This window comes from Oryzias latipes, chromosome 11 (assembly GCF_053564925.1).
Source record: "Oryzias latipes strain Hd-rR chromosome 11, Olatipes_Hd-rR_3.1".
In the NCBI taxonomy this organism is placed as follows: domain Eukaryota; kingdom Metazoa; phylum Chordata; class Actinopteri; order Beloniformes; family Adrianichthyidae; genus Oryzias; species Oryzias latipes.
In genome coordinates, this window is record NC_136247.1 from 12,827,719 (window position 1) to 12,852,495 (window position 24,777).

Below are 24,777 nucleotides of genomic sequence, written 5' to 3' on the forward strand. Positions count from 1 at the left end.
TGTACTTGGTACAAGCTAAGTTGGTGAGCATTAAACGTCTCTGTGGTGCTGCAAAGGAGGAGACTGCATTACTGAGGCACACATAAACATGCAAACACTCACAAGGGTTGGCTCCAACACACACAAGCACAGAAACACACACATCGCTCTTCTTATCCACGGCTCTGTCATTTTAATCTCTATAAAAGTCCTGCACCTTTGAGACGGCTAGAGCGTACATCAAGACAAGCTTACTCACACTTCCACAGGAAGGCTTTGTGTGAGATCACACACTGGCTTCATTATGTCAGAAAGCTGTGGAGGAGGACAGGAGCCTTTCCTAAGCCCTCTTCTCGCTATTCATGCAAGCTGAGGAACAAGATCCCTTCCTTCAGGTTGGCACAAAAGACCAGCACGTCTGTATTACACACACCAGCGGCAAACACTGATGGACATTACAGCCAAACTTACAGAACAGCAGACTTTTAAAACTGCATGCACCTCGTAACATCAAAGTTCAATTTCTTTTTTAATTGGGTTGAAGAATTCTTAAAATCAAATGCCCATTTTTTAATTCTACAGCCAGTAAAACTGAAAGATGGAGCAGACAGGCTTTGCACCAAAAATAATGCAGAAGGCTCTGTGATTTATTGGCAAAAAGAACATACTGCCCCCTAAAGAACATTTACTTTTTTTCTGTTTTGTTTCCAGATTGGTTTCTATGTCAACAGTCCATTTAAGGATTTCTCTGTCAAGGCCTGCACCCCATTTGTGTTTACAGGATGGACTAATGTCAAAGTCCACTGGATACTATGGAGAACTAAAGTGAGCACATGTGGTGAAAGATTTGTTTTATATCTTGATGTTTTCTAAACTAGAGAGAACAATTTCAGCTTCAGTGAAAGTGAGAAGATATAAAAATTCAAGGCGAATTTAAAAAAGTCAGCTGTAGGCTAAGACAAGTAATGCACATGATTTTTTTCAGGTTTAAAACAGAATTGATGCATTAATCAGGTGTCAAACCAGCATTTTAGTCCTTTACTTTAAATAATTTATTGTTGTGGGCTATGCTGGTGACAGTGCTCTACCATTTCCAGTTGCATTGTTTATGAGGACCTACTGACACCAGGTGATCCATACTATTTTCTTCCCGCTCAATTTGCCCATTTCACTCAGGATTTGAGCGAGATGCCACTGTTTATCTCCCTTACAGTAGGGGGCAGTATGTTCTCTTTTCATTGGTTTATCATCAAACAAAGAATGAAAAAGAAAAAAGAAATTCTCTAAGAGCTGTTTTCAGTATGTTCCGTTTTATAGAGTGGTTTGTAGTTTGGTTTATGTTGAGAATTCATGAAGAGTTATTTTATCCAGTTAACAGCTCATGTTAGATATTTTTGAGATAAATTTGGGGACGCCAGAGAGAGATGGTTTGGACACGTTAAGTGGAGGGACAGTGAAAACATTTGTAAAAGGACACAAAGGTTGGAGCTGCAAAGAAAGGGGCCTAGTGGAAGACCAAAACACTGGGCATAAAAAAATAAAAAAAGACATTTTGGATTTGGTGAATTTGGCACTAACTTCTTTAGGAAACACATGGTGTTCGTTTTACACCAGAGTCCACTGAGGTGAAGAGAATCGAACTGAACTCAGGCTAAATTCATATCTAAGCCATTTTGTCCCTTTGTCCTCGTTTTATCTCCGGACTCTATCCCGCCCACTTGTGGGCGAAGGTTGGTGACACCCTGGACAGGTCGTCAGTCTGTCGCAGGGCCACAAATCACACACCCCTGCGCACTCACATTCACAATATAGAGTAACCAAGTAACCCATGAAGCATGTTTTTGGACGATGGGAGGAAGCCGGAGAAAACCCACGCATCCACAGGGAGAACATGCAAACGGGACTTGAACCGGGGACCTTCTTGCTGTGAGGCAAGAGTGCCAACCACTGCGCCACACGTGCAGCCCAACTCAAGCTAAATATTTCTTTCACATTTAGCTAACATAATGTGTAGCACAAGAGGGTGTATAGAACTTTATTTTGTCTCATAAATAATCTCGTGTTTTTGTGCTTCCATAATTAAACTTTGGTTGTCCATGGCAAACATGGACACGTGTTATCTTTTGTGTTAAGATGCTTTATTGTGTGGACACCATCCATCCATCCATCCATCCATCCATCCATCTTCCTCCGCTTATCCGGGACCGGGTCGCGGGGGCAGCAGACTGAGCAGAGATGCCCAGACTTCCCTCAGCCCAGCCACTTCCTCCAGCTCCTCTGGGGGAACCCCGAGGCGTTCCCAGGCCAGCCGAGAGACGTAGTCTCTCCAGCGTGTCCTGGGTCTTCCCCGGGACACATTACCTTAAATATAAAATAAAAATTTATTTAAGTTTAATAAAATTTAAGTTTTATTTTGAAAGCACAACGGAAGTTTTAATTTTGAAACCCAAACCTGTCCCCCGGCTTTTTGCCGGAAAATCAACACATGGACGGACTGGAAGTAAAGCTTGCGCTGTGCTGCGGAGGGATGAACGTCAGACACAGACATGATGGAGGCAATATATATTTCCAATTAATTAATGAAAGCTCTATTTTTTGTGTTAACGTAATGGAGACCCAATGGAGACACAACGCAGACGGACCAGTGTAAATCAGGCGTTACAGTGTAACCTGGTGGGAGGATGATGTACAGGAGCTGTTTTTCCACCTCATGGTTGATGCAGGCTATCGTTAGAACCAAAGAAATATTGAATTTTTGGACTCACTAAGATGAAACCTGCTTCTAGCCTGACTGCAGATCAACACCAAGTCTTTGAGCAAGACAAAGATCTCAATCCTGAATGGGATAAGGTTATTTTTAAGTTTTATTTATAAAAATCCAGCTTTATACTCTCTCAGAGCCATATATAGTAGCGACGCCTAATGTTGAGGTTATGTCACTAGCCGCGTTTACATGGGCAAAAGTAATCGGAATGAACGCCTGATCGGAAAGAAAATGCGTCATGTAAACGCGCCGTTCGGAATACTCTGCCCCGATCAGACTCATTCGGATCAGAATTTCTTTCCGATCGAGATAGGTGGGTTATACCGATCGTTTATCCGATCGTGGAGCATGTAAACGGTCATTCCGATCGTGTGTCACTGCTGCTCTGGTTTACGTCATGCACAGAAGGTGTTTCGCTGTGAGAAAGCTTTGGAGCTCATACGGGACCGACCAGCTGCTCTGCGGACGCCCCGTGAAAAGCGCCGCTCCGCTCTCGCCCCGCTGGCTCTCCCCTCTCTTACACCCCTCACGGGGGAGATTCGGAGGAGGAGCGCTTCGTGCCCCCTGACGCTCACTCGGTCCACTGGCACCCGAGTGAGCAGAGCAGCTGGATTAATAATTTTGTGTCGGGGGGGGGGGCTTTTTTACGTGTGCGTTTTGTTGTTTTCTTATGTGTGGGAGAATTCAGACTGCGAGCCGTCCCGCCGCTCTGGGTTAGCGGCTGCAGGACTCAGGAGGAACCGTGTTCGAACAGAGCTCGGGCCGCTAGCTCACAGAGTGGCTTTGGGGCGGTCTGTGTGAACTTTCAGAGCAGAAATAAATGTCGCTCAGTCCTTAGAAAGCTGCAGATTGCTGCGTTTCTTGCACGGTCCTGGATTTTGTGTCCATCCATCAGGCTAATGATGTTAGCCCGTGTTAGTCTGTCCTAAGCTTTCGTCCAGCTTAATTCTTCCACAAAAAAAGCACTGACCACACAGATTAAATATAACGATGAGCGAACAGGCAATTCATAATATTCATGACATTAATAAAAGCACGTTTGGAAGATCGTCTCGTATGTTACCGAGCTGCTGCATAAATGTCTGTGGAAGCGGTTTGTTTACAACGGGACCTATATCCGCATCCGGGTGATTTTTACACTACTGCGCATGCCCAAATGATTCATTCCGAACGAGAGTGTGAGCCATGGGAACGTTTGTTCTAATCGGAAAAAGGTTTTCTGTGCCCATGTGCACGGGTGAATTTTAACCCGACCATTGATCCGATCAATATATTCTGCCCATGTAACCGCGGCTAATGAAAAATATCCTCTTTTCTTTGATTTGGTGACACGGGGAATAAGTTCGATTAGGACTGGTTGTTAAACACAGGTCTAACCTCACAGACACACCTAATCATTAGATGGAAAGTGGCGGTCCGTCTATGAGCCATTAAAGTGTAGAGTGGCCTTCCCACCGGTCTCCTTCCTTCATTTTTTCTCTTTTCTTTCTGCTGTCACGTCTTCTGGCTGAACACAACAGGCTGCAGTGTGGACCGAGGCAGGAGAAGAGGGTGATGTAAAAGTGAGAGGTAGAAAAGCATGAGAAGGCCTTATGAGCTGTGAGGGGAGTGAACAGGCAAAGAGTTCTTTATGTGTGCGAGGAGAAAATCCCATCTACAGACATCTTGTTGGACAATGGGACCGAGCACCCAGAGTGCGTTCGATTAGGGGTCCGTACTGCAGTTAAACCAAGAAAAGTCCCTTGCTGTGTCCAAGATGCATTATTTAGCGAAAGTGTAAAACGGACGAGAAAAGCCACACACACCATCATCCACAGCTTTGACACAAGCCAATAGGGAACAGCCATTTTACACAAACTATAAGTACTTAAGTACACATCCTACTTGTGTTTCCATGGTCATACATAGTGAAAACACAGTGATGTATGACTCCTGAATGCATACACAGGCCAGGACACATGGGGCAGTCTCACATAGCTTGAGTACAGCCAATTTAGCCCTTAATGGTCTTTGGGACCATTAAGGCCAACCAAGTTGACCGCCCAGTGCAGCACGCATGTGCTTTATGTGCAGACGACAACGTTTACCTGAACTCTTTTTCTCTTATGAGTGTGTCTAATGGTCTGTGAATGTTTCCACGGTAACAAAAGGAGTTTGTAGTCGGACAGGCTGACACATAGGGAAAAAGGGGGGCGGGTTCAACTGACCGTGTTTTGATAACAGGGAGACTTTTACTTCATATCTGCACAGCAGGTAGCAGAAAGCAAAGTGCTCTTTATTGTCTAACTAAAATAAAAACATCTGAGTGTGTATTTGTGTTTGTGTGTAAAAGTGCAGGAGTGTGTTCAAGGCTGAACACACAGGTTTGTAAGAGTCTAAGGAACATTAATAAGATTTCTTTTATTTTACATGCCGTTTGCTTTGATTTTATTCAAGTCGAATTCCCTTTTCTAGCACAATATTCCAATGAAATTTTTAAACAAAAATGTCCTTAAGCTTCCACAAACTTGAATAAACACTAATCCAAGAACACAAAGAGGTGAAGATAGCTAAGAAATCCAAAAGAGAGTTCCGCCAGCTTCCTGTTTTAGTGACGTATTGTTTTGTTTTCACCTAATTAAGTCCTAAAGACATACATTTAAAAGAATATTAAGTTGGCAAGTATAAGGATAATTGCCGTTGCTGACAGTTACTTTATTTAGCACTTCTAATGAACGAAAACACAAACAAAAAGACTGAATGGCACAAAAATGTCAAAACACAAGTTTTTTCAAAATAAACATAACTGCAAATATTATGATTCAGTTGTATTTCTGTTCTGTAAAGTTCACATTATTGTTTTCCTTCAAAATATCCCCAAAAACTTAAAAGTGGGCAGTTTATAGCTGGTAACCAAGTAAATAAAAAAAATCCTTTTTTGTGTGAATGTAATGAGCTTTGGGCCATACTAAAGAAAAACATCCAGTTTTAGATGAAAGTCTGAAAGCCAGCCTTTGTAATGTTAAGAGCTGTGGCAGTTCTCTCAGCAGACGTTTAATTGCAGTGCTTCCCAGCCCCTTTCCTCCAGGATAACATGATTCCAGGTAATAATCGTCTGAACACTTAATCCAGTTAAATCAGCAGCAAAAGGCAAATGCCTGGTAAATCTAAAGCACCAAGAATGGACAAAAACATGTGCTATGCAAGTACATGACCAGCCTGTTTAAAATTAAAAAGATAACAACAACAAAAAAAGATGGACAAGCATAAGAAAACTATGTAAAAGAAAACATATAATAACTCTGTGCTGTAATGCTTTTTAAGACAAGTTTGAATTAAAAGCAAATGCACATATAGATTCTTTTGATGTCAAGTGCCATAAAATCTTTCCCATGTAAGTTATTCTTCTGAAAAACTGGAGGATAGCAGTAATTTAGAATAGTTGTGGGCACATTTAAACCAATTTGACCCAACTTATATAACTCTAGGAGCAGACTAAACAAATAAACTAAGCCCACTAAAAAACATTGACCTTAGTTCACTTGCAAGTGAACCCTGTTGTGGTTTGTGCACAAATGATCCAGGGGGAATAAAGTGGATTTTGATTTACATAGAAAAAAAACAAGGTGTGGTACAGTTCTAAAAAAGAAGTAATCAGGAATTCCCTGGATAGTCACTTGGGGGTAAAATGGGTGGAAAATGGTTAATAGAATGCTAATAGAACAAACGTACTTTTCTTCTCCGTTAGAACTCAGTTTGGATAAGCAGCTGCAAGACTTCCAGGCAGTTAAATCTGCTCAAGACTGCAGAGTGAAACCAAATAAAAGTCGAAACTTTTTGGGCATTTTTCTGAGTGATTATTTGTGTCTGGAAACATCCGATGAAATATAGATCCTTTACGGTCTTAAATAATAGAAAAGAATGAGGAAAGACAGTTCTGTTTTTGCTTCAACTTTTTTAATTAAAATCTCAATGTGCACAAATACTATAAAACAAATGTTTTGTGTTATAATGTGTGCAGGAATTTTAAGTGGCAGATGCATTCTCAGACGCAGTGCATTTCTACGTGTGTGTGTGTGTGTGTGTGTGTGTGTGTGTGAGTCTTCCACCCGCCCAGGGTGGGAGTATGGCGGTTTAACGCAATAAAGCATGTTGTATTGACATCTGTGTTGTGTCTATTGATTCCCCATTATGGAGTTAACAAACCCGCCTGGACGCTTTGTCATTCGCAATCACGTTAACACCGGGACTTACCAACTATGCCGCGGCGTTTAAAGCCTGATCCATACACATCCACGTGCACACACATGCATACAAAGTCAGGTGTCCTGGCGCGCACGCACCTTCTCCCGTTCCTTCACATTCACGGCAAGCGTTGAGACCGCCACACACATTCACATATTCACAAGCCATGCGCAACCACAAATTCTCAAGCCCACACATCAGCGATCCACACACTCACGCACACGTAGAGTGGCGGGAGAGAAGTCAATGCCTCCTAATCAATACTGGTGGAAGGTTAAAACCACTCACACAATGTGCAGCTATGAGCTCCTTGTGGTTTACCACACATGCTGGAAAGATCCATAACTGACCTCAATGTGCAATTATTGAATTGTCTAACTGTTTGTGCGCGCACACACACACACACACACACATTCACAAACACCACATTCCAGTCTGCATGAATTCTCCCCAAAAAAATCACAAATGTTTGCAAAGTTCTGACAACAGCAAAGCAACATCTTCAGACCAAATACACAATGTTTAACCGACACACACTTTCACCACAAACACAGAAAGTGTGTTAACACACACACTGACGAATAATTATGCCGGCCTCTGCTGGGCTCAGTTTGTTGTAACCGTGACACCACAACAAGATCCCAGGCTTTGCAAGGTGCAAATCTGGGTGGGTGGGTGGGGGGGGGGGGGGGCAGCAGCACTGAACCCTGTTTGTGTGTGATATGCTGGTGTGTGTGTGTGGGAAGGAGGTCTGTGCTTCAACTCTGCAGTATTGTGGAAAGAGCACCTCCGCCATGTTGTCTAAACAGTGCCATTTTTCCCATCCTCTGCCAGTTTTAATTACATTCCTGAGTCTTTGACACTGCAGTGATTGGCCTTTTTTCATTACCTACAATCAACAATTTCTTTTATCATTTTTCCTGGAAGAACGATCCCAGAAGACAGGCGGCAGGCTGAGGAGAGCAGGCTGGACCAGAGGGTCGAAATGAACATTTGGCCGAAGAACAGCAGCTCCAATAAGAGGCCTCTCGGAGAAACCAACATAAATAAAGCATCCCCAGAATTGGACAGCTCTTAGTTTTATAGAGGCCACTTGGGCCCTGGAGGATTTTACAGAAGCGTACATAAAATAAAAGAGCATTTAGATTTTCTTTGTTGTGGTGCAGAGCAAAGACAGACCACAGGCAGCCTCATGCTGGCCTCCACCCTCTGGGCTCTTAAAAACCACAGCAAAAAAAACAACCCACACACACTTTCATCAGATCGGCAAGCTGCAAAAAAAATGGGACAATGCTTAGAACTCCAACAACCCCCCCCCCCCTAAAGCCTTAACGTTTAACAACAATTGCACAAATAACAGGAACCCTGCAATGCAAGTTATGTGTTCCTGCTGCTTTCTGACAGGTCAACATGTAAGAGATGTCAGGGTGGATCTTCACCTTGTGTGTTCCCTCTGCTGCGACTCTTGTACAAGACCCCGCAAAATTCTCAAACTTTTTTAAATCAAGAAAAACAAATTAAAGTAAATCTGGGGAAATTAAGAATTTCAAATGTGAATGCAAAGATGGATTGATGAAATCCTGCTGCTGCTGTATTTGAGTTAAACTCTGTGGATTGACGGCACACATCAAGAATGAAAGCATCTACTCTGCTCACGCTGAAACAGCAACAGCCTCATATTAACCCACCTCCCTTTAAATATTTCTCTCATGCCACAAAAACAGGAGATTATAATTTTGGTTGGCGCTGAAAGGTGTTAACTCTCGTTACCTCCTCGTAGGCCATAATTTGGAATGCTCACAAACAAAAATGATTAAACTAGGATTTTATTATGCTATTTTTCTCATGATGAAATATTAAATCTAAAGACGTGTTTTTATTCTCTTATCAGAGCGTGTAGCTGTGTCTACGGCGAGCTGAGGTCAGTGGTTTCAACGCTGCAGTGTTTAGGAGTCGAGCCAACAATAAACCTATAAGCTCTCAGTTTAGATCCACTGCAGAGCTGCTGTCTGCTGGCGTCTGCTGTTCAGGTCTGCCCCCCCTCCCTCCCCCCAAACCCACCCGCTCGGCCACTGAACCCCACTCCCCTCATCTCCGACTTCTGACACCCCGTCTGTGCTCCCCCTAACGCAAGCACCTCCAGATGTGTGCGCGCTCAAAATGACGCCGGCCAACGTTCGCATCTGGGGGAGGCAGGGAATCATGGGTAACAGGGTTAGCTAAACTGGCTTAGATGGCCCAGCCAAAACACACTGGGCAAATCCAATTCAACAGCCTCCCTATGTGAGCTGAGAGGAGAAGGAGGGGGAACAGGGATGGAACGGTGCAATTAGTCTTTGCTTTGAGGGAAGACTTTACAGAAATGAGAAAACTAGACGGAGAACAAAAGATGGAAAAACTCACAGCGCAATATACTCCTCAAAGACAACCCTCTTCTCCATCCTTAAATTAGCATTATTATTATTATCATTGTATATCACAATTTCTAACCGATTTCTCCTCAGTCTTTCTGTAGACAATAATTCCATTTGCTTGTTTTCATATTCTTTCACACTCATCCATCACTTGGTTTTTTTGTCCGAATTCCTTTTGTCACTCCTTTTTGTTCATTTATGCATCCACTTATTCTGTCATTCATTATCTTCTTGTGTCCATATCTCCCCCTCATTCATCCATCAACTCTTTGTCTTTAATTTTCCAGCAGAATTGAACTTCCACTTCAGAAAACACAGAGTCAAGTTGCTTGTCAAAACCAACAGAAGCAGCTCTTGTTAAAATCTCTGCAGCTTTCTACTTTGGACACTGACTTCAGGCAATGCCATGTACTACTGCGGCGTGTTTGACACAGCTCTGCATAAAGACACACAGAAATGTGCCCTTCAGGATTTCTGCCAGAGTGGATGGAGCTGGTGGAGACGGAGCAGCTGTCGGCCCTGTCCACCTCAGACATGCAGAAACTCAACACACATTTTTGCAGATATTTAAACTTAAGCAGTGACAAAAAACAGAACATTACATAAAAATATATATATTTCCCTTTTAAAAGTTTTAGATAATATTTAGTTTTTTACCCTTAAGGAATATCATGGTGGCACAAATCTGACAGCAGTTCGGTCTTTCTAAAGTAAAATAAAACGTATAGAACATTTTTAAACAGAGATTTAATTTGAAAATCTCTTGAAAAAGAGTCCTCTCCCACCATCTTGCATTATTCCTAGACCAGTAAACTTTCTCCCTTCAATCTCAGCCTCACACAGGTTTTCCCATCGTGGCCCCCGACAGGGATCAATACATCCTGATCAATAGATGACCATGAATATCAACCCCAGACCTGAGCAAGAAGCCTGCAGGAGAGCAGGAGGAGAGACAAATGCAGGATGTGATGGAGGAATGCATGGCATGAATGAAAGAGGAGGATGAGAAGTCAGAGTTGTGCCTCTGTGGGATGAATGGATAAAAATGACCCACATTTGGGGTGTGACTGGCAGGTTAGATGTTTTATCATTACTTTTTATGAATAATTAACAGTTTTTTTTCCGAAGGATATCTTGATGGAAAGGATAAAAAAGCAGGTGTGATAAACATTCTTTACATTTTGTGCTTTTTTCTATTAAACACTTGAAATGAAGCTGCATTTGACCAATATTTCAGGCAATCTCATCTAAATTGTATAAAAATGAAACACTAATAAGCTTAGATGAACTTTCTAGCTAATTTATTTATTAAGGATATGATTGGATGCATTTGATTCATTTGAACTTTAAATGTAAGGTTTGTGTGTATTTGTTAAAGAAGGATTGGTCCTGGGGAACGTGTGTCGTGCAGAGTGGGAGTCGGTGGAAGTGCCGCGTGCTGTGGGGCCGTGGGGAGCCCTCTTACCGGGGCTGGACCGCGGAGCCAGCGAGGACTTGAGTCTCCAGGCGCTGAAGTCGGACGCTGTTCTCTGAAAGACGAAGGGCACCGGCAGGGGGACAAACATGGTCCTCTGTCGACCTGGTGGCCGTTGCTTTTTTTTGTCTTTTATTTGAGTCTCACTTTCTCCTCTCCTCCGGTCTGTCGTCCTGCCGTGGTTCTTTGGCCTGTCTCTGCGTGTTTTTTGTTTGTTTGTTTTTTCCCGGTGTGCGCAGCCGCTGGAGAAGATGGACGCAGGAGAAGAAAGTATTTGGAGTATTTGGCTTTTTTTTCTTCTGCGCCTCAAACGATTCACATCTCCTTATAGTTGGAGGGTCTTGGGTGGGTGCTGCGTCCCTATTTCTGTTTCTTCAGGAGAATAAATAAAGCTATAACAGTTTCTCCACGCAGGATGCTGCAGCTCGCAGGGTGACTGGCCGCTGGATGGGATCTGCTATCACATCAGCCATGCAAACCTATGGCAGCTCCTGGTGCACTTAGACTCAGTTTATTGTGTCCCGACAGATGTGCGCCGGGATCTGCTGATCAGCTTTGGTTTGACTTTGCTGAAGAGGGATTGAAGCTCCTGTGCGCTCATTCAAATGTCCAAACCCCGTCCAGCGTGGATCCTCTCCGTAAGTAAAAATGGAAAAAACTGTCAAACTGGAGTGCTTCTTTATTTTTTGGTTCTCCTAAAGATTTGGTTTGTAGCTGGCTGGTCTGCTGAACAATACGGTTTAAGAAGAAAAAAGCAAAAGGATTATTTGGTTAAATGAGTGGAATTCTAAAGTAAGGCTTTACGCAGGCACCCCTTATCTGACTTTCGCTCCTCCCTCTCCTCCTCTCGTCGCGTCTTTCTCTCTCTTTCTCTAGCAGGGGTCACTAATTAAACAGGAATCGATGGAAAAATAAACGTGGGAATCCATATCAATCAGCTCGGCAGTCCTCGGCTTTCTCCTCCTCGCTTCAGTTGAGGAGGAAGCGGAGCGGAGAAACCTCGGTTCCTCAGTCAGTCTCAGGCTGGGCCGTCTTTTCTTTGGCGCCGCTGCTCCATCGGCCGGTGCGTATCGCTGCCTCCCGACTCCCTCCCGCGTGAGAATCCCCCACGCGCCGACAAGAACAGGCTGATCGGAGAACTCCGGTGGTTTCTGTCCGACGCCGCGCAGCCGGGAACGCACTCTGGCACGGTGAAGCGCTCTGACCGGGAGACAGACTGCGAGATACACCCCACCCCACCTCCTTCTCTCTTTTACCCCCTCTTCCCTCCCCTTCTTGCCTCGAGCCCCTTTCACCCCTATAGCGCACACTCAAATATGCACGCAGATCCACACAAACTCAACACCCCATCCCTTGATAAATACTTCTCTTTCATTCTGTCTGTCAAGCATGTTTCAGTTTATCCACGTGACCCCCTATAATAAAAACAATACCCGTGTTCGCAAAGATTATGTCCAAATTACATTTCATGCACGAGCCCATCCTAACTGCTTTGGTACAAACACGTTTTTTAATCCCGTACACGGCGAGCAGAGATCCAGCCCATTGATCTTCTGATTATTTCATTATAATGTAGCCAATAATCACATCATCCCTGCCCCCCCAGAAATCGATTGCCTCCACACAATATGCGGGCATGAATTCAAAGGGGGGAACCTTTGATGCATATTTCAGCAGGTGGATCTTTCCTTCTCCCTCATACAGATTTACGTGGCTCCGGCCTCCACAAGGTCACCTGCAGCCCTCAACTGCTGCATTTCCCTTCCACGGAAAACCCGTGGACTCACCCGCGGGTGCTAAATTAGTAATTATTTTAGGGCTGCGTGCGCGTAAAATGTCAGCTCAGGGCGCAGCTCCCCCCCCCCCCCCCCCCCATTCAGGCTCACGGGCTGTGTGTGCGTCCCGGGAAAAGTGCACATCCTCTCTCCACTCCGCGCCGCGCGCGTACACTCAAGATGATCACCGACATGGATTTTTTTAAATAGAAAAATCCATGCGCTAAACATCGCAGTCGATAGTGGAAAGCCGAGCGGAGCGCGCGCACACCTCTCCACCCCCCCCCCCCCCTTCTTCTCCCGCACGCGCTCTGAGGTGAGACTGAGCTGTTAATAAGTTATCGATCAATTACGGGCCTCGTCGTTAGAACGGCCTCGGGCTCTGTGCCAATGCTAATGTCCAGGAAGGGAGAGGAAGATAAGCCCATCAAACACCTGCTACACGGACGCACTCCACCAGCTTCCTGCGCGCACTTTGCATCTTTTTCTTTTTTGGTTGGGGGCAGGTTCATTGCATTGTGGGGGCCATGGGGTTATTACAGATTGCCACTATCACTTTGAGATGAGTTTTGTCTCATTAAGACACACTGTGATAGTTCTCTTTCATAAATGTTTATGACTTCAGTTTAATAAATCTTCAAATGTTGCTAATTTTGAGCATTTTTTAAATAACACACTAAGCAAAAAGGTATGACATTAAAAAACAAACAAAAATAAGCTCACTCCCTATTGACAGATGACATCCCTGCGCCCGACAAGGGAGCAAAAAGAAAAGGAAGGAGGAGGAGGGAGAGGCCGAATAAAGAAACGACCGGTTGTCCCTCAGGAGCCCCCCTCTCTGGAAGAGGCCAAGTGCAGAGGAGCCCCGAACCAAACTCCTTCCAGACAAAAGCAATTATTTCTCGCAGAATATAGTGTGTTTTGTGCGTCCATCGCATGGAGGGGAGGTAGGAGTGTGTGTGGATTTGAGGGAAAGGAGAAATATAAGGCACACGGCGGGCCTCATCAATAGCCATATGCCCCCCCCCCCACCTTCTGTAATATCCATGCCTTCAGAACGGCTCTGCAACCTGCTGCGGGAGATGTCTCGTCTGACATTAGGGGCCGAAGTGGACTTTTGATCAGCTGCACACAAAGAGACAGCAGTGGAAGAGCAAACACAAACTCTGAGTCCAGACCCAACATGAAGATGATCCGCGCAAACATCACAGCAACACAACCTTTGAAAAGAAAACTTTGGCCTTTTCACAAAAAAAAAAAAAAAAAAATTAACCAATCACTGTAAAAACACAAATAAAGCAGAGCAAATTCTTCCGTCTGCAGCCGGAACACATTGTGTTGTGTGTGTTGTTTGTCTGTAAGCCTGTGGGTGTGTATGTGTGTGTGCATGTGTGCACGAGAGAGAGTTCATTGTTAAATGGCAGTGTCATGTTGACAAACGAGTTGGTTGAATTAAATTCTCCCTCATCAATAACAAGGGGGGGGGGGGGGGGGCAATCAATACCAGCTTACAATTATATCACCTCACACACCTTTGCTGTAGCCACACACACACACACACCCACACACACACACACACAAACACACACACACACACAACAAAGCTTAATAAAACTATAAAATATTCACACTCTGCAGGAAAGCTGCATTGCCATTACTTGGATATTATAAAGGTGAACAATGACAGGTGCACAAACACAGCATCACTCTGTGTGTTACTTAACAAATATCCCCCACTTTATTTTTCTTTTTGTGCATTTTTTTCCAACACATCTCTGTTCTTTTTCACTTGCAGCCTGACTAAGTAATCAATCCTGACAGATTCTCAATAGGCCAGTCACTGGCCCTGCCAATAACTCTCCCACATATCCATTATTCCTCTCAGGCCGCAGAGGACAAACAAAAGAGTGAAACACGACGCCGTCGATACGCCACCTTGATACAATCATCGAGACAGATCGATCCTCTTGCTTACAGCTCATGAGCTCGCCTCCACCTAGTCTGCGCTGGAACTCACAGGGAGTGTGAAAATCAGCTCCCTCATTTCTGTGCCCTTATCTTCACAGACTAAAGTCTCTTCAAGCATATTCTCTTTCATTGCACACATCATTTCATTTCTGCCTGTGGAGTTACTTTCCCTTTGCTAAACGGACGTGTTTCACGCATGTTCTGCATCGTTGCTCATGCTGGACTAGTCGTAATGGATTTAAGGTGTAAAACACGGTTTTGGAGAACAGTCAAGTGCACTTCTTGTTCAAATTGGCAGATAATCTGCACATGGGCTTTGAGGAATCGCTAGTGTTTGCAGCACAGACATGCAAACATGTGCAACAAAGCTGGGAAGCATGAGACAGGTTCAGGCAAAATGAGAGAAAGGCTTCTGGTTTTTCAGCCCAAACAGCTTAGCTTAGCACAAATGCAGCATCAAGGCTTGAGGTAATGCCAATGACATGGATGGAGATTTCCAACTCATGCAGCTGAGTGTGTGTGTGTGTGTATGTGGGAAGGTGGGGATAGATAGGAGCCTTAAACAGAGAGGATCAGACCCAGCTCTCCTGAACACCATGGAATACGATCAAGAGGGAAAATGTGTGTCTGTGTGTGTGGACTTAAAGCAAAGCAGCTTTAAAGAAATTAAAGGAAAATAAATCTTTTTAAAACAGCAAGTTTCACCATCGAGGCATTAAAGCAAACGCATCTTATTCTTTTCCTGCCGTCTCCTTTGAGATTTCACATCCAGCAACTTTTTTCTGTGCTTCTCTGGCGAAATTATCCCAAAGTTCCCTTCGCCTCACTCGTTCACGGGGGGATCGGACGCTCACACACAGCCTCCGTGATGCTCACGGAGAGGAGGCGAGACAGACAGAGTGTGTCTGCGCGCGCGTGGGTAGATTTAGAAGTGTGGATCAATGAGAAATGTAGAAATCAATGCACTTAGCGGTGGGAAATCAATGGGGCCTAATCGGGATGCCAATGGCACAAGTCAAAACAATTAAGAGGGAAGAAAAATGTTTAACGACCCCCTCAGCCCCAACCAACGCCGATGCTTACACAAGGGCTGCGGAGAGGATGAAGAACTACGAGGGATGCTGAGAACGTGGAGAGGAGGATAACAGAGAATGTGACCGCAGAGCCACTGGGTTCAATGCGTTTGCTGCTAAAACCACCTGTGATGGTGCAGGTCTGAATCCCACATCCAGGAGCCACACACACAGCAAGACTGAGACCAAGTTAATGAGACTTTAAAGTGGTTGGATGACGAGCTTATGGATCCGTTAGATGAAGAAAACGCTGTTTCTGTGAGTAGAAGTCATTTCGTGTTCACCAGTTGTATAGCGGCTCCCTGGTCACACCCACCCACTTACCTACAATCACGCCAACAATGAGCTGTTTTTCCAATTTTCTGGACTGTAGAAGAACGAAGGAACATGAATGAAAGAGAACTTAAACACTGCAAAAGGTCCTGATCTTATTCTTCAAAAGAGCTTAATTTGATTTTACACTTCTTATGCAATGATTTAGAGAACAATGACGATATAATCATTTGCTGCCAATAAAAATACAGATTTAGCACAATTGTGACTTCTTCTGCTATCACGTGTTAAACAAAATTGGATTATAGCTCGAATCAAGTGTTTGTTGACTAAACTTGATAAGTTGGAAAGTTTTAAATGGATACATAGAATATACAGAAAGGCAGAATCCAAAATCTGTAGTTCCACTTTATTGCGATTGTCGCTAGCGTCAAAGCGATCATATGAAAAAAACTCCACAAACTGACTCTAAAGACTCGATGAGAAATGAAGGAGGAGAAGCTTCGGTTATTTTTGCGAGTCTGTTTTTGGTAAGTTTGGAGGCATTTCTGGTCTAAAATAGATCTTTACTATACAAGAAGTATATTTACCAAACAAACAAAAACTCAAACTTGACCCAGTCACATTATGGATGCAGCTTGTTTCCATGTGCAACATTTCTGTGGGATTTTTGTTTTTGCTTTAAAAACACATTCATATCAATCCTAGACTGCCATTTAGTCGCTCAGTTTAGGAAACTTCATGAACTGATTGGAGCTGTGAAGAGGAGAGTTTCTAATGGCGTCTCAAAAAATGTCCGACTTAGCACGCTTCAGTTGTTCTGTTTGTGGTTAACTGATGTGATTAACTTTTTTGACAACAATTTTAAAGTCTTCACAGAGAAGAGATTTGAGGAGTTTGTGTTCCCAGGCAGACCATAATGTGACTTAAAAAATCTAAATGGTACATTCTACATCTTAACGTTGCAGTACTCAGCCTTTCAGGTTTTCCTGCATAAGTTTTGTCAGAGACACAAATATCTTAACCAAAACTGCCATTATTAAAAAAAAAGGAGTTGCAATGCTTAATTTAGAATTCTGCATCACAGGAATAAATCTATTTATTACACCTGCTTGAAATCCTATTTCCCTCAGATGAACCGCTAAATGCAATCCTAACCTAAATGCTTGTTTTTGTGTTTAGGCCTGAAAAACTGCAGGTAAAATGTCTGCAGCTTCCACCCCTAGAAAATGTCGTTGAAAGATTCCAGTTATTACAAGAATGTAATTTCCCTTTACAGAGTCAATTTTAAAGCCACTTTTCAGATCGACTCTTGTGATACTCAAGATTTCGAGAGCAGCTCTGTTTAAAGGTGGTGATGGAGATGAACGCGTGTGGAAGTATTGTGAGGGGAGGAGCAGGTGGTAGGGGCGAGAGGATTTGGTTCGGTGGAATTCCTCTTATAAGTTGAGGGTAAAAAAAAAATAGTATTGAAAAACAAAAAGGTAGAAATTAATAAAATGAAAGAAAATCCACAAATCAGAGTCATCAGATCTGGGATGCAGAGAAAGCAAGTGGTCGGTGTGCATGCAGTAGGACCATGGCTGAATGTTTAGTGTGTATGAAAGGAAGGTGGTGGTGGTGGTGGTGGGGTTGATCTTGGGCCAATCAATAGCAGCAGGCTCTCTTACGACCCCTGAGTTCCTCCTGGCTTGGCTGGCAGGCTGGAAATCAATGGGCCGCCCCAATAACTCTGGATGGTGTGTGGATTAGTGAACTGTCAACTAATCAGAGAGTTCCTGAATCTGACACCACAGCTATTAACCTATTGATATGACACTTGGCACCGACACACACTCACAGAGATATATGTGTATTGATGAAGGCACACAGATACACACACACACACACCTAAAGGTGGTTCCCATGTATTAGCTGCATGCGTGGGGATGTTTGTGAACTTGTGTAGATCCTGTGTGCACACGTGACATCCAAACCACATCGCTTAAGTCATAAATTGCTTCGAATAATGGATAAACAAAGCAAAAACTCTGCAGAATTAATAAAAGGTGCAAAATGTTAAAAATGTCACATAGTAAGAAAGTACAGATTTATTGTTGGGTTTTCAGAAACAAAGGAGGAAAATGAAAATGTAATTGTATTTAGTTAAAAGTTAAGGGACTTCACACCCTTTACAATTAATGTAACACTATTATTGTTTGCAATTTCTATCTTATTTGAACTTTGATTGGATTTGGACTTTTATTTTGCGTTTAAACAACAGTGGAACTAAACAGATTGAAAGGGAGTAAATCACATAAAGTGTGCAACTTTTACCAGGTGACACACCGGACACACACTTTACCAGAATACACAGTCCACTACAACACACAATCCACTGGGACTACTCTACCAGGAAGACACACACTCTACCAGGTTACACACTACCATAAACAGTCTACCACAGCACAGACTCTACCAAACACTTTGCCAGAACACACACACTCTACTAGAACACACTCTCTACCAGAACACACACTCTACCAAAGGACACACACTCTACAGATACTTCAGAGTAATAGACCCTCTAACATCAGTTTCACTAAATGTTTTTTTTTTCCTGAATGGGGTCATTCTGACCTCTAACCTCTACACAACTACTTTCTGTGAAGGTAAATATTAAATATTTTCTATAAGGATTAAAAGTCTTGACTCAATGCAATGATTTTTTTAAATCTGTCTAAATGTCTAAATGTATGCTTTTATTTCAATTTTTTATCGCCCTTAGTAGAGTAAAGTCTTCTTGTGATCTTCTAGTTAGTAAGTTAGTCTGTGTCAGAGCTGCTGCTTCACTCTATATTATTCTCCTTCATTCTTCTGGAGTTTTTTCCCACTTTTCTGGGGGGTTAAGGCAGAAAGGAGATCATTTTGGAGAGTAATTCCATTGAAAACGCTCCAAAATAACTTGACTTGGCATGTGCCCATACAAGGCTGCACAAAGGGCCTGCAGGAGCACCATTCAGCGATGAGGATAAAGGAAGAGAACAAGTCAGACAAAAAGCACGTGTGCAAGTGCAAAGCTGAAATAAAGGCGAGGAGGAAAACAGGAAATCACCTGCGAAAGATTGACAGTGAGAGGAAAAGAAAAAAATAGATGATTAGGCTACGGAGACGAACAGAAAACAGGCTAGGTGGAGAGGAAACCCTGGTTTAACACCCTTTTAAAGCATCCAAAGGGAATTCATCAGCACATGTAGATGATGTAGGTTTCTGTGTTTTAGAACCGCTTGAAATGAATCAATTTATCATTTTAGAAAAGAGGGAGAAAATAAAGCAGACTGATAAGAGGTGAGAGTGCACGAAATGAACAGAAAACAAAAAAGAAAGGGGGGGGGGAAGAAAGACTGCGGAATCAGAGGATTGGTGTGTGTGTGTGGGGGGGGGGGGACGTGCTGCTGTCTAATGATAAGAGCTGCAGAAAGAAAGACAGAGTGAGTCCGGGGCTAAAAGAAAGAGGAAAAAAGGCAGGTCACCACATTGCAGCCATCAAGAGAAAGGCTGGGGTAGATGCGGGTAGAAAAGGGGGGGGGGGGGGGGGGGGGCAAGAGATTAGAAAACATATGCAGTGGAGTAGTGAGGGATTAGAACTGGAAGAAGGAGAAGAATGCTTTTTTTGGGATGAGAGGAGGGGTGCAGGAAGGGACGGAAAGGAACAAGTACTTGGTCAGGCGTATTTCCACCCCGCTTTTATTTTTACCCCCCACCCCCAGCACCCACTCACCTTCCTCTTTGCACGTCGCGGATGATTGGTGTACCAGGAGCTGGAGGGAGGGATGGGCGGAGGCCGTTGGATCGTCCCTCCGGTGGTTTATTTGCTGTAAATAAAAGACACAGGTCAGAAAACAATCCGAATAAATCTTGGATAAATAGATAAATCCTACATGATTTCTGTAAGTTTCCACAAAAAAATAACTCCTTTTAAGGAAAAAGTTTTTTGTGACAAAGGATGTTGTTTCTTGCTAACACCAACAACATGCCTTTGCATGGATCTAAAACCTTAAATGTTTAAATAAATGAAAAGTCTAAAATCACTCAGGAAATGACAAAATGCATAAATTGCCCCCAAAAATTTTTTTTCTAAAAAGATTTAGAAAACAAATACTTCAGCTTCTAATAGTAGGACTACCCTTTGTTCACTGGTGGCGCCTCTGAAAAAATGAATAAATCCTGAGCAGAAGCCCAGATTTTTGGGAAGGCATGGTCTGTCCTTTCTCTGATGTCTTCCACGTCAAAATTTTCTGACCCTCCGGCTGACCCACTCGAGTGCTGGACCCCAGGGAAGGTGGAGAACATCGGACCCACAGGTGTGAAGACGCAGCATTCCCATCCAATGCTGTCCACCTTCATTTATGTGACAGCACCACCTCCAATCCATCATTCTGAAAGGCAGTTTTAGGCAGCAGAGTTGAAATACAAATTTAGAAGGTAATCTCATGTGATTCACAAAAATGCAGGTATTCAGAGTTTGGTTTATATGACAGAAGGGAATCGGTTAAGATATTTCAGTTTTTCTTTTTATGTGTCTGTTGCATCAACAAACAATGTAGAACTTCAAAATCATCTAATATCTTTTTTCAAGAAATACTCATTGAAACTGATATTTAGAAATATTCTGCTGTGAATCACACATCTGTGCTTGATTATCCAGCATAAAACAGATGAAATCTCTAAAAGAAATGATTAAAAGTCAATTGTGGAAACTTTCACTTATTGTTCAAGTGTTACCTTAATGCAGAATGTTAAATATCTGATCAGAAATGATGCAAAGGGGGTCTTTAAGAGTCGGCAAACTGGTGATTGACAAATCTGAAGTGGTTTTGCTTTTAAACAGGTTTTTTATGTGTGTATGTGTGTGTGAGTGTGTGGTGTGTGTGTTGGGGAGTTAAAGTGCATAAGGATTCACGGTCAGCTAATTACATGACATTAAGCTGCAGCAAAATGAAACAAAAGCTAAAAAAAAGAGAGTAAAATAAAAAAGGGCATATTGATAGCATGGTGGGCTAGCAAAAATAAAGTTGAAGCTAAAGATCCATTTCTCTCCCTTGAGCTTGTTTATTTTTATTTTTACCTTTTTCTGGTTAACATTTTTGTGTTTTACTAAATGCAGACGCTGCTTTAAAAACTAAAGTCACAAAAATGTCTTCTTTTCCTGCAAAACTCTTGGTAAACGGCATGTTTCTTCCTAGGTTGACATCCTGCTGGGCCAGCGTTCGTGCACACAAACACACACTCCTGATCCGGAGAGGTCGACATTTGGTGGATGAGGTCAGGCGTCTGGGATGAAGTTGACCTGTGACCTGCAGGGCACGATCGTCGGCTCGCATCCTAACCAGCTGGACAATGAGCGGGCAGTAAAACGCCTGCTCTGGGGGTGGGGGGGGTTTACTGGCTTGTGTTTACTCTAATGTCTATTTCAGTGTAAAGCAATGGGATTTACCTCATCTCAAAGGGTCGTGCTGGTGGTTAGCACCGCCGAATAAATACCGAGCAGGCTGGGGTCATCCATACTCAAATTCTGCCCTTCAGCCAGTCCTGCAAACACTCGCAGCCGCCTGGCTTCTCCCTCACTTGGGTTAATATCTCATTACCTCCTGTTATCTTTACACCAGTCGCCACGGCAACATCCATTCAGACGTCAGCTGACAATTCCCAGAAGCCTGCGCGCTGCAGATCAGACAAGCAATGACCAGATTATTGGAAATCAATCCAGAGGAGTTACTGTTTCCCTGACCTGCAAGACTCACTTCCATATTTACTGAGGAACGCCGGTCACATGGCGTCTGGATGAGGTTTACACAGATGTCAATACATGCAATGATTAGTCAGTACAGGCGTGTGACGACTTTGGTTAAGGTGCACAGCTCTGATAATATAGACTCACTGAAGTAAATCTTCAGGTAAAAAGCTTTAAAAAGAAATAAGTCTATATATCAAAGAGGTATTATTGGCCACTTTGAAATGAATTCTTTTAATTCCTGAGTGTCCCGCAGATGAGGGGGATCCACAGGGGGCACAGGGGCCCTTGATGTGAGGGACTTCTCTTTCTTATCAGCCACTGAACAGTCCTGATCCTTATTTTCCACGCTGCAATGAGGAAATATTATGGAAGAGGCTGTGGCTGAAGCTTAGCCACACAACTGGACCGCCATGATGGTTCAACATGGTTCCCGGTCTTAAATGCACTGATGGAACATTTTAGGCTCAAACATTTAAGCACACAAACTGTGAAGTTTTTACATTCTGACGTTTATGCTATGATATTTCCGGAATGACTAAGTGTTTATATTTTGATGTTTTTGCAATAAAATGAACAATAATAAAAAGAAAATCACGATACACTACAGGTGAAAGAGTCGAGAAGGCCGACCGGAGCTACTTTCGCATTTTCATCGACTAACTTCTGGGTTTAAGAGGAAAAATACAGTCTTTAACAAATGACCTCTAATAAATTTAACGTTTAAACTTAAGCTTACAGAGCTATATGTTAAAACTCACCTGAGATTCTGCCTCTCTGACCCGGAACTACACTGCTTAAGGTGGACGGATCCCTTCAAAGGATTTAAACTCCGGTGACGTTGGGAGTGAAGCGGCCTCCGCAGAGGCCGTCTGACCTCTCACCCTGCGGTCAGGAGGAGGGCTGTGACCCCCAAAACCAGACTGACTCTGCTTCCAAAAAAATATGAAAAAGGTCATAAAAGCAAAATGTATCAGCACAGATACTGAGGTAAAATATTTGAACAGAATCTGCTAATCAAAAATAAAAAACGGAACGACAGGAGAATGTAATCCAATTGTAATCCACTGGCAAACCCCGTGAAGCGTTTAAAATGAATCTTAAAATGATTTTTTTATGTTCACAAAAACGTTAATAGAATCAGCACATTTGTTTTGTAATTTGTTAATAAAGTTTTTGGCTTGTTAAATCCACTAGCCTCGTCAGCTGCGGACAAGCTGCACTCCTGATTTAAAATTAAAATTCAAAAATTCACAAGTAGTTTGGACAGAAAATCGATCGATGACAAATTTGACATTTTTTTCAGACCCGGTGAGGGAGTCTCCCTTCCGGGGGGGTCAGTCACTGCATGTCCGTCTGCTCAAAAAGGCTCCTAAGGCTTCAGCTTTGAGGCTCATTCACTCTAGATTTTTTATTTTCCAGGTAATGGATTCACAATTAAAATTTCGTTTTGATTAAATCGACGGCTTTAAAACTATAGAGATAATTATTTTCTGTCATGTTCTCGCAAAATTCCATCGATAACTGTTTTTTTTTCCATTTACATCCTGTGCATAAGTAACACTGTTAAAACCACGCGATTCTCATCAAATAATTTTTATGTAGCTTGTTTTTTCCTGTAGATCTTTATTACCATATCGCGCAAATTGGGATTCTAAAAGTGAGCCTTGTTTGCATACATTTAAATGTGTTTTAAGATAAATTAAAATGTGCTTTTTTGATCCTCACATGTCTACAAAATATTATGTTTCTTTGTGCAAAAACGAAAAGAAAAGTATTGTTCTTTCTGATTTGCATCTTTAAATGAAATTTAAATATGCAAAGATACGTCTAAGAAGACTAGGCGAAAGAAAAGGACATGTTTTTTTTCTTAAAATATTTAGGAGGGAAAATATTTTACAGATGCGCACGCATGCACATCTGGAATTTTTCAAACGAATCTACCTTTTCTACATAATTTAAAAACTTCTCATTGCTGCTGACATTTAGAAATTGATGATTGGAAAAAAAACGAGGATTGGTAAATATTTTAATCAGTTTTTGTCACTAAAATGTTTATTTAAATAACGTAATTTTATTTATGTTAATAAATTACTTTTTCACACAGTAGTGCGCAGCTGCACAGAAGGCCGAGAAACTGTCACATGTAAAAATGAAGAAGAGTAAACTGTAGGAAATGTTTGTGAGCAAATTAAATATTCTTAGACTTATTTGACTAAAATGCGTTAATGCGTGTTTCGGGTGTTCCGGTGTGTGCGCTCTAACGCGTAAATGCGCATCCATCGATCTGGAAGATGAGTGGCTCGCGGAAAAGCGTTCCTGGTCCCAATTGCAGGATTCAGACAAGGTTTTTATTTGTTCATCTGCAGTGTTGGACTTTTCAAATGAAACAAAATCACGTGCGCGATCGTTTGAAGGACCAAAGCGCCAGAAAACACACAGCGCGTTCATGCGACATGCTGTCACAGCAGTTGTGCGTAAGTTTGCTTGAAAGCACCGCGCAACGAGGAAGGCCAGGCAACAGAGAGGTGGCTTTTCGTCGTTTAGCAGAAAATAAATTATAAAAAAGTAAAAACATTTCCCAAACAGCAGATCTCCCACCTATGAAGCCTTTTCGATTGATTTACTTTAATTAACTCAGTGCTCATCGATCTCTTGATCAGCTCAGCTGCCTCATTATTTCCACATTAGTCTGAATAATCCTGAGTAAATGCTACGCACATTCAACAACACTTAGAGGCTGATGGTTATAAATAACCTCGCTGGTTTAAACCATTTTAAGTCTTCATTAAAAACGAATGCAAAAAATGAAAGCCGGAGATGTTCTATAAAACTCATCAATGATTATTTAAATAAACCCAGCATTCAGTTCTGTTTTAACGGGAGCACAGAGACTTTTTGGGTCCCGTGGGGGTCTGCTACATTCATTTGTAATTAACCAAATAAATCCCCGCTGCAGGGCACAGCCAATTAATATGCACGCCTGTCCTTCTGTTGAGAAGTACGTGAGGGCTGCGCGGTCTTTCGGTAAGGTTCAGTGGCCTCGTGAGAGACAGAGGA

At 42.7% G+C, this 24,777-nt stretch overlaps 1 protein-coding gene across 5 annotated transcripts in view; it reads right to left on the reverse strand.

Annotated features, from left to right (window-relative positions):
- pou2f2a (POU class 2 homeobox 2a) overlaps positions 1-22,539 on the reverse strand; it is a 74,558-nt gene extending 52,019 nt beyond the window's left edge. Inside the window, exons 1-4 of one of the 5 annotated variants that reach the window (XM_078955342.1) lie at positions 22,479-22,539; positions 21,572-21,647; positions 20,243-20,362; positions 19,705-19,798 (exon numbers count right to left, since the gene is read on the reverse strand). Coding sequence is in view for 1 of the 5 variants with exons in the window: in XM_011481010.4 (XP_011479312.1) it covers positions 10,847-10,946 (100 nt within the window). In the remaining 4 variants the exon portion in view is untranslated. The other 4 variants (XM_078955340.1, XM_078955343.1, XM_078955341.1 and 1 more) reach the window with 4 other exon arrangements.
- Positions 22,540-24,777: the final 2,238 nt, after the last annotated feature.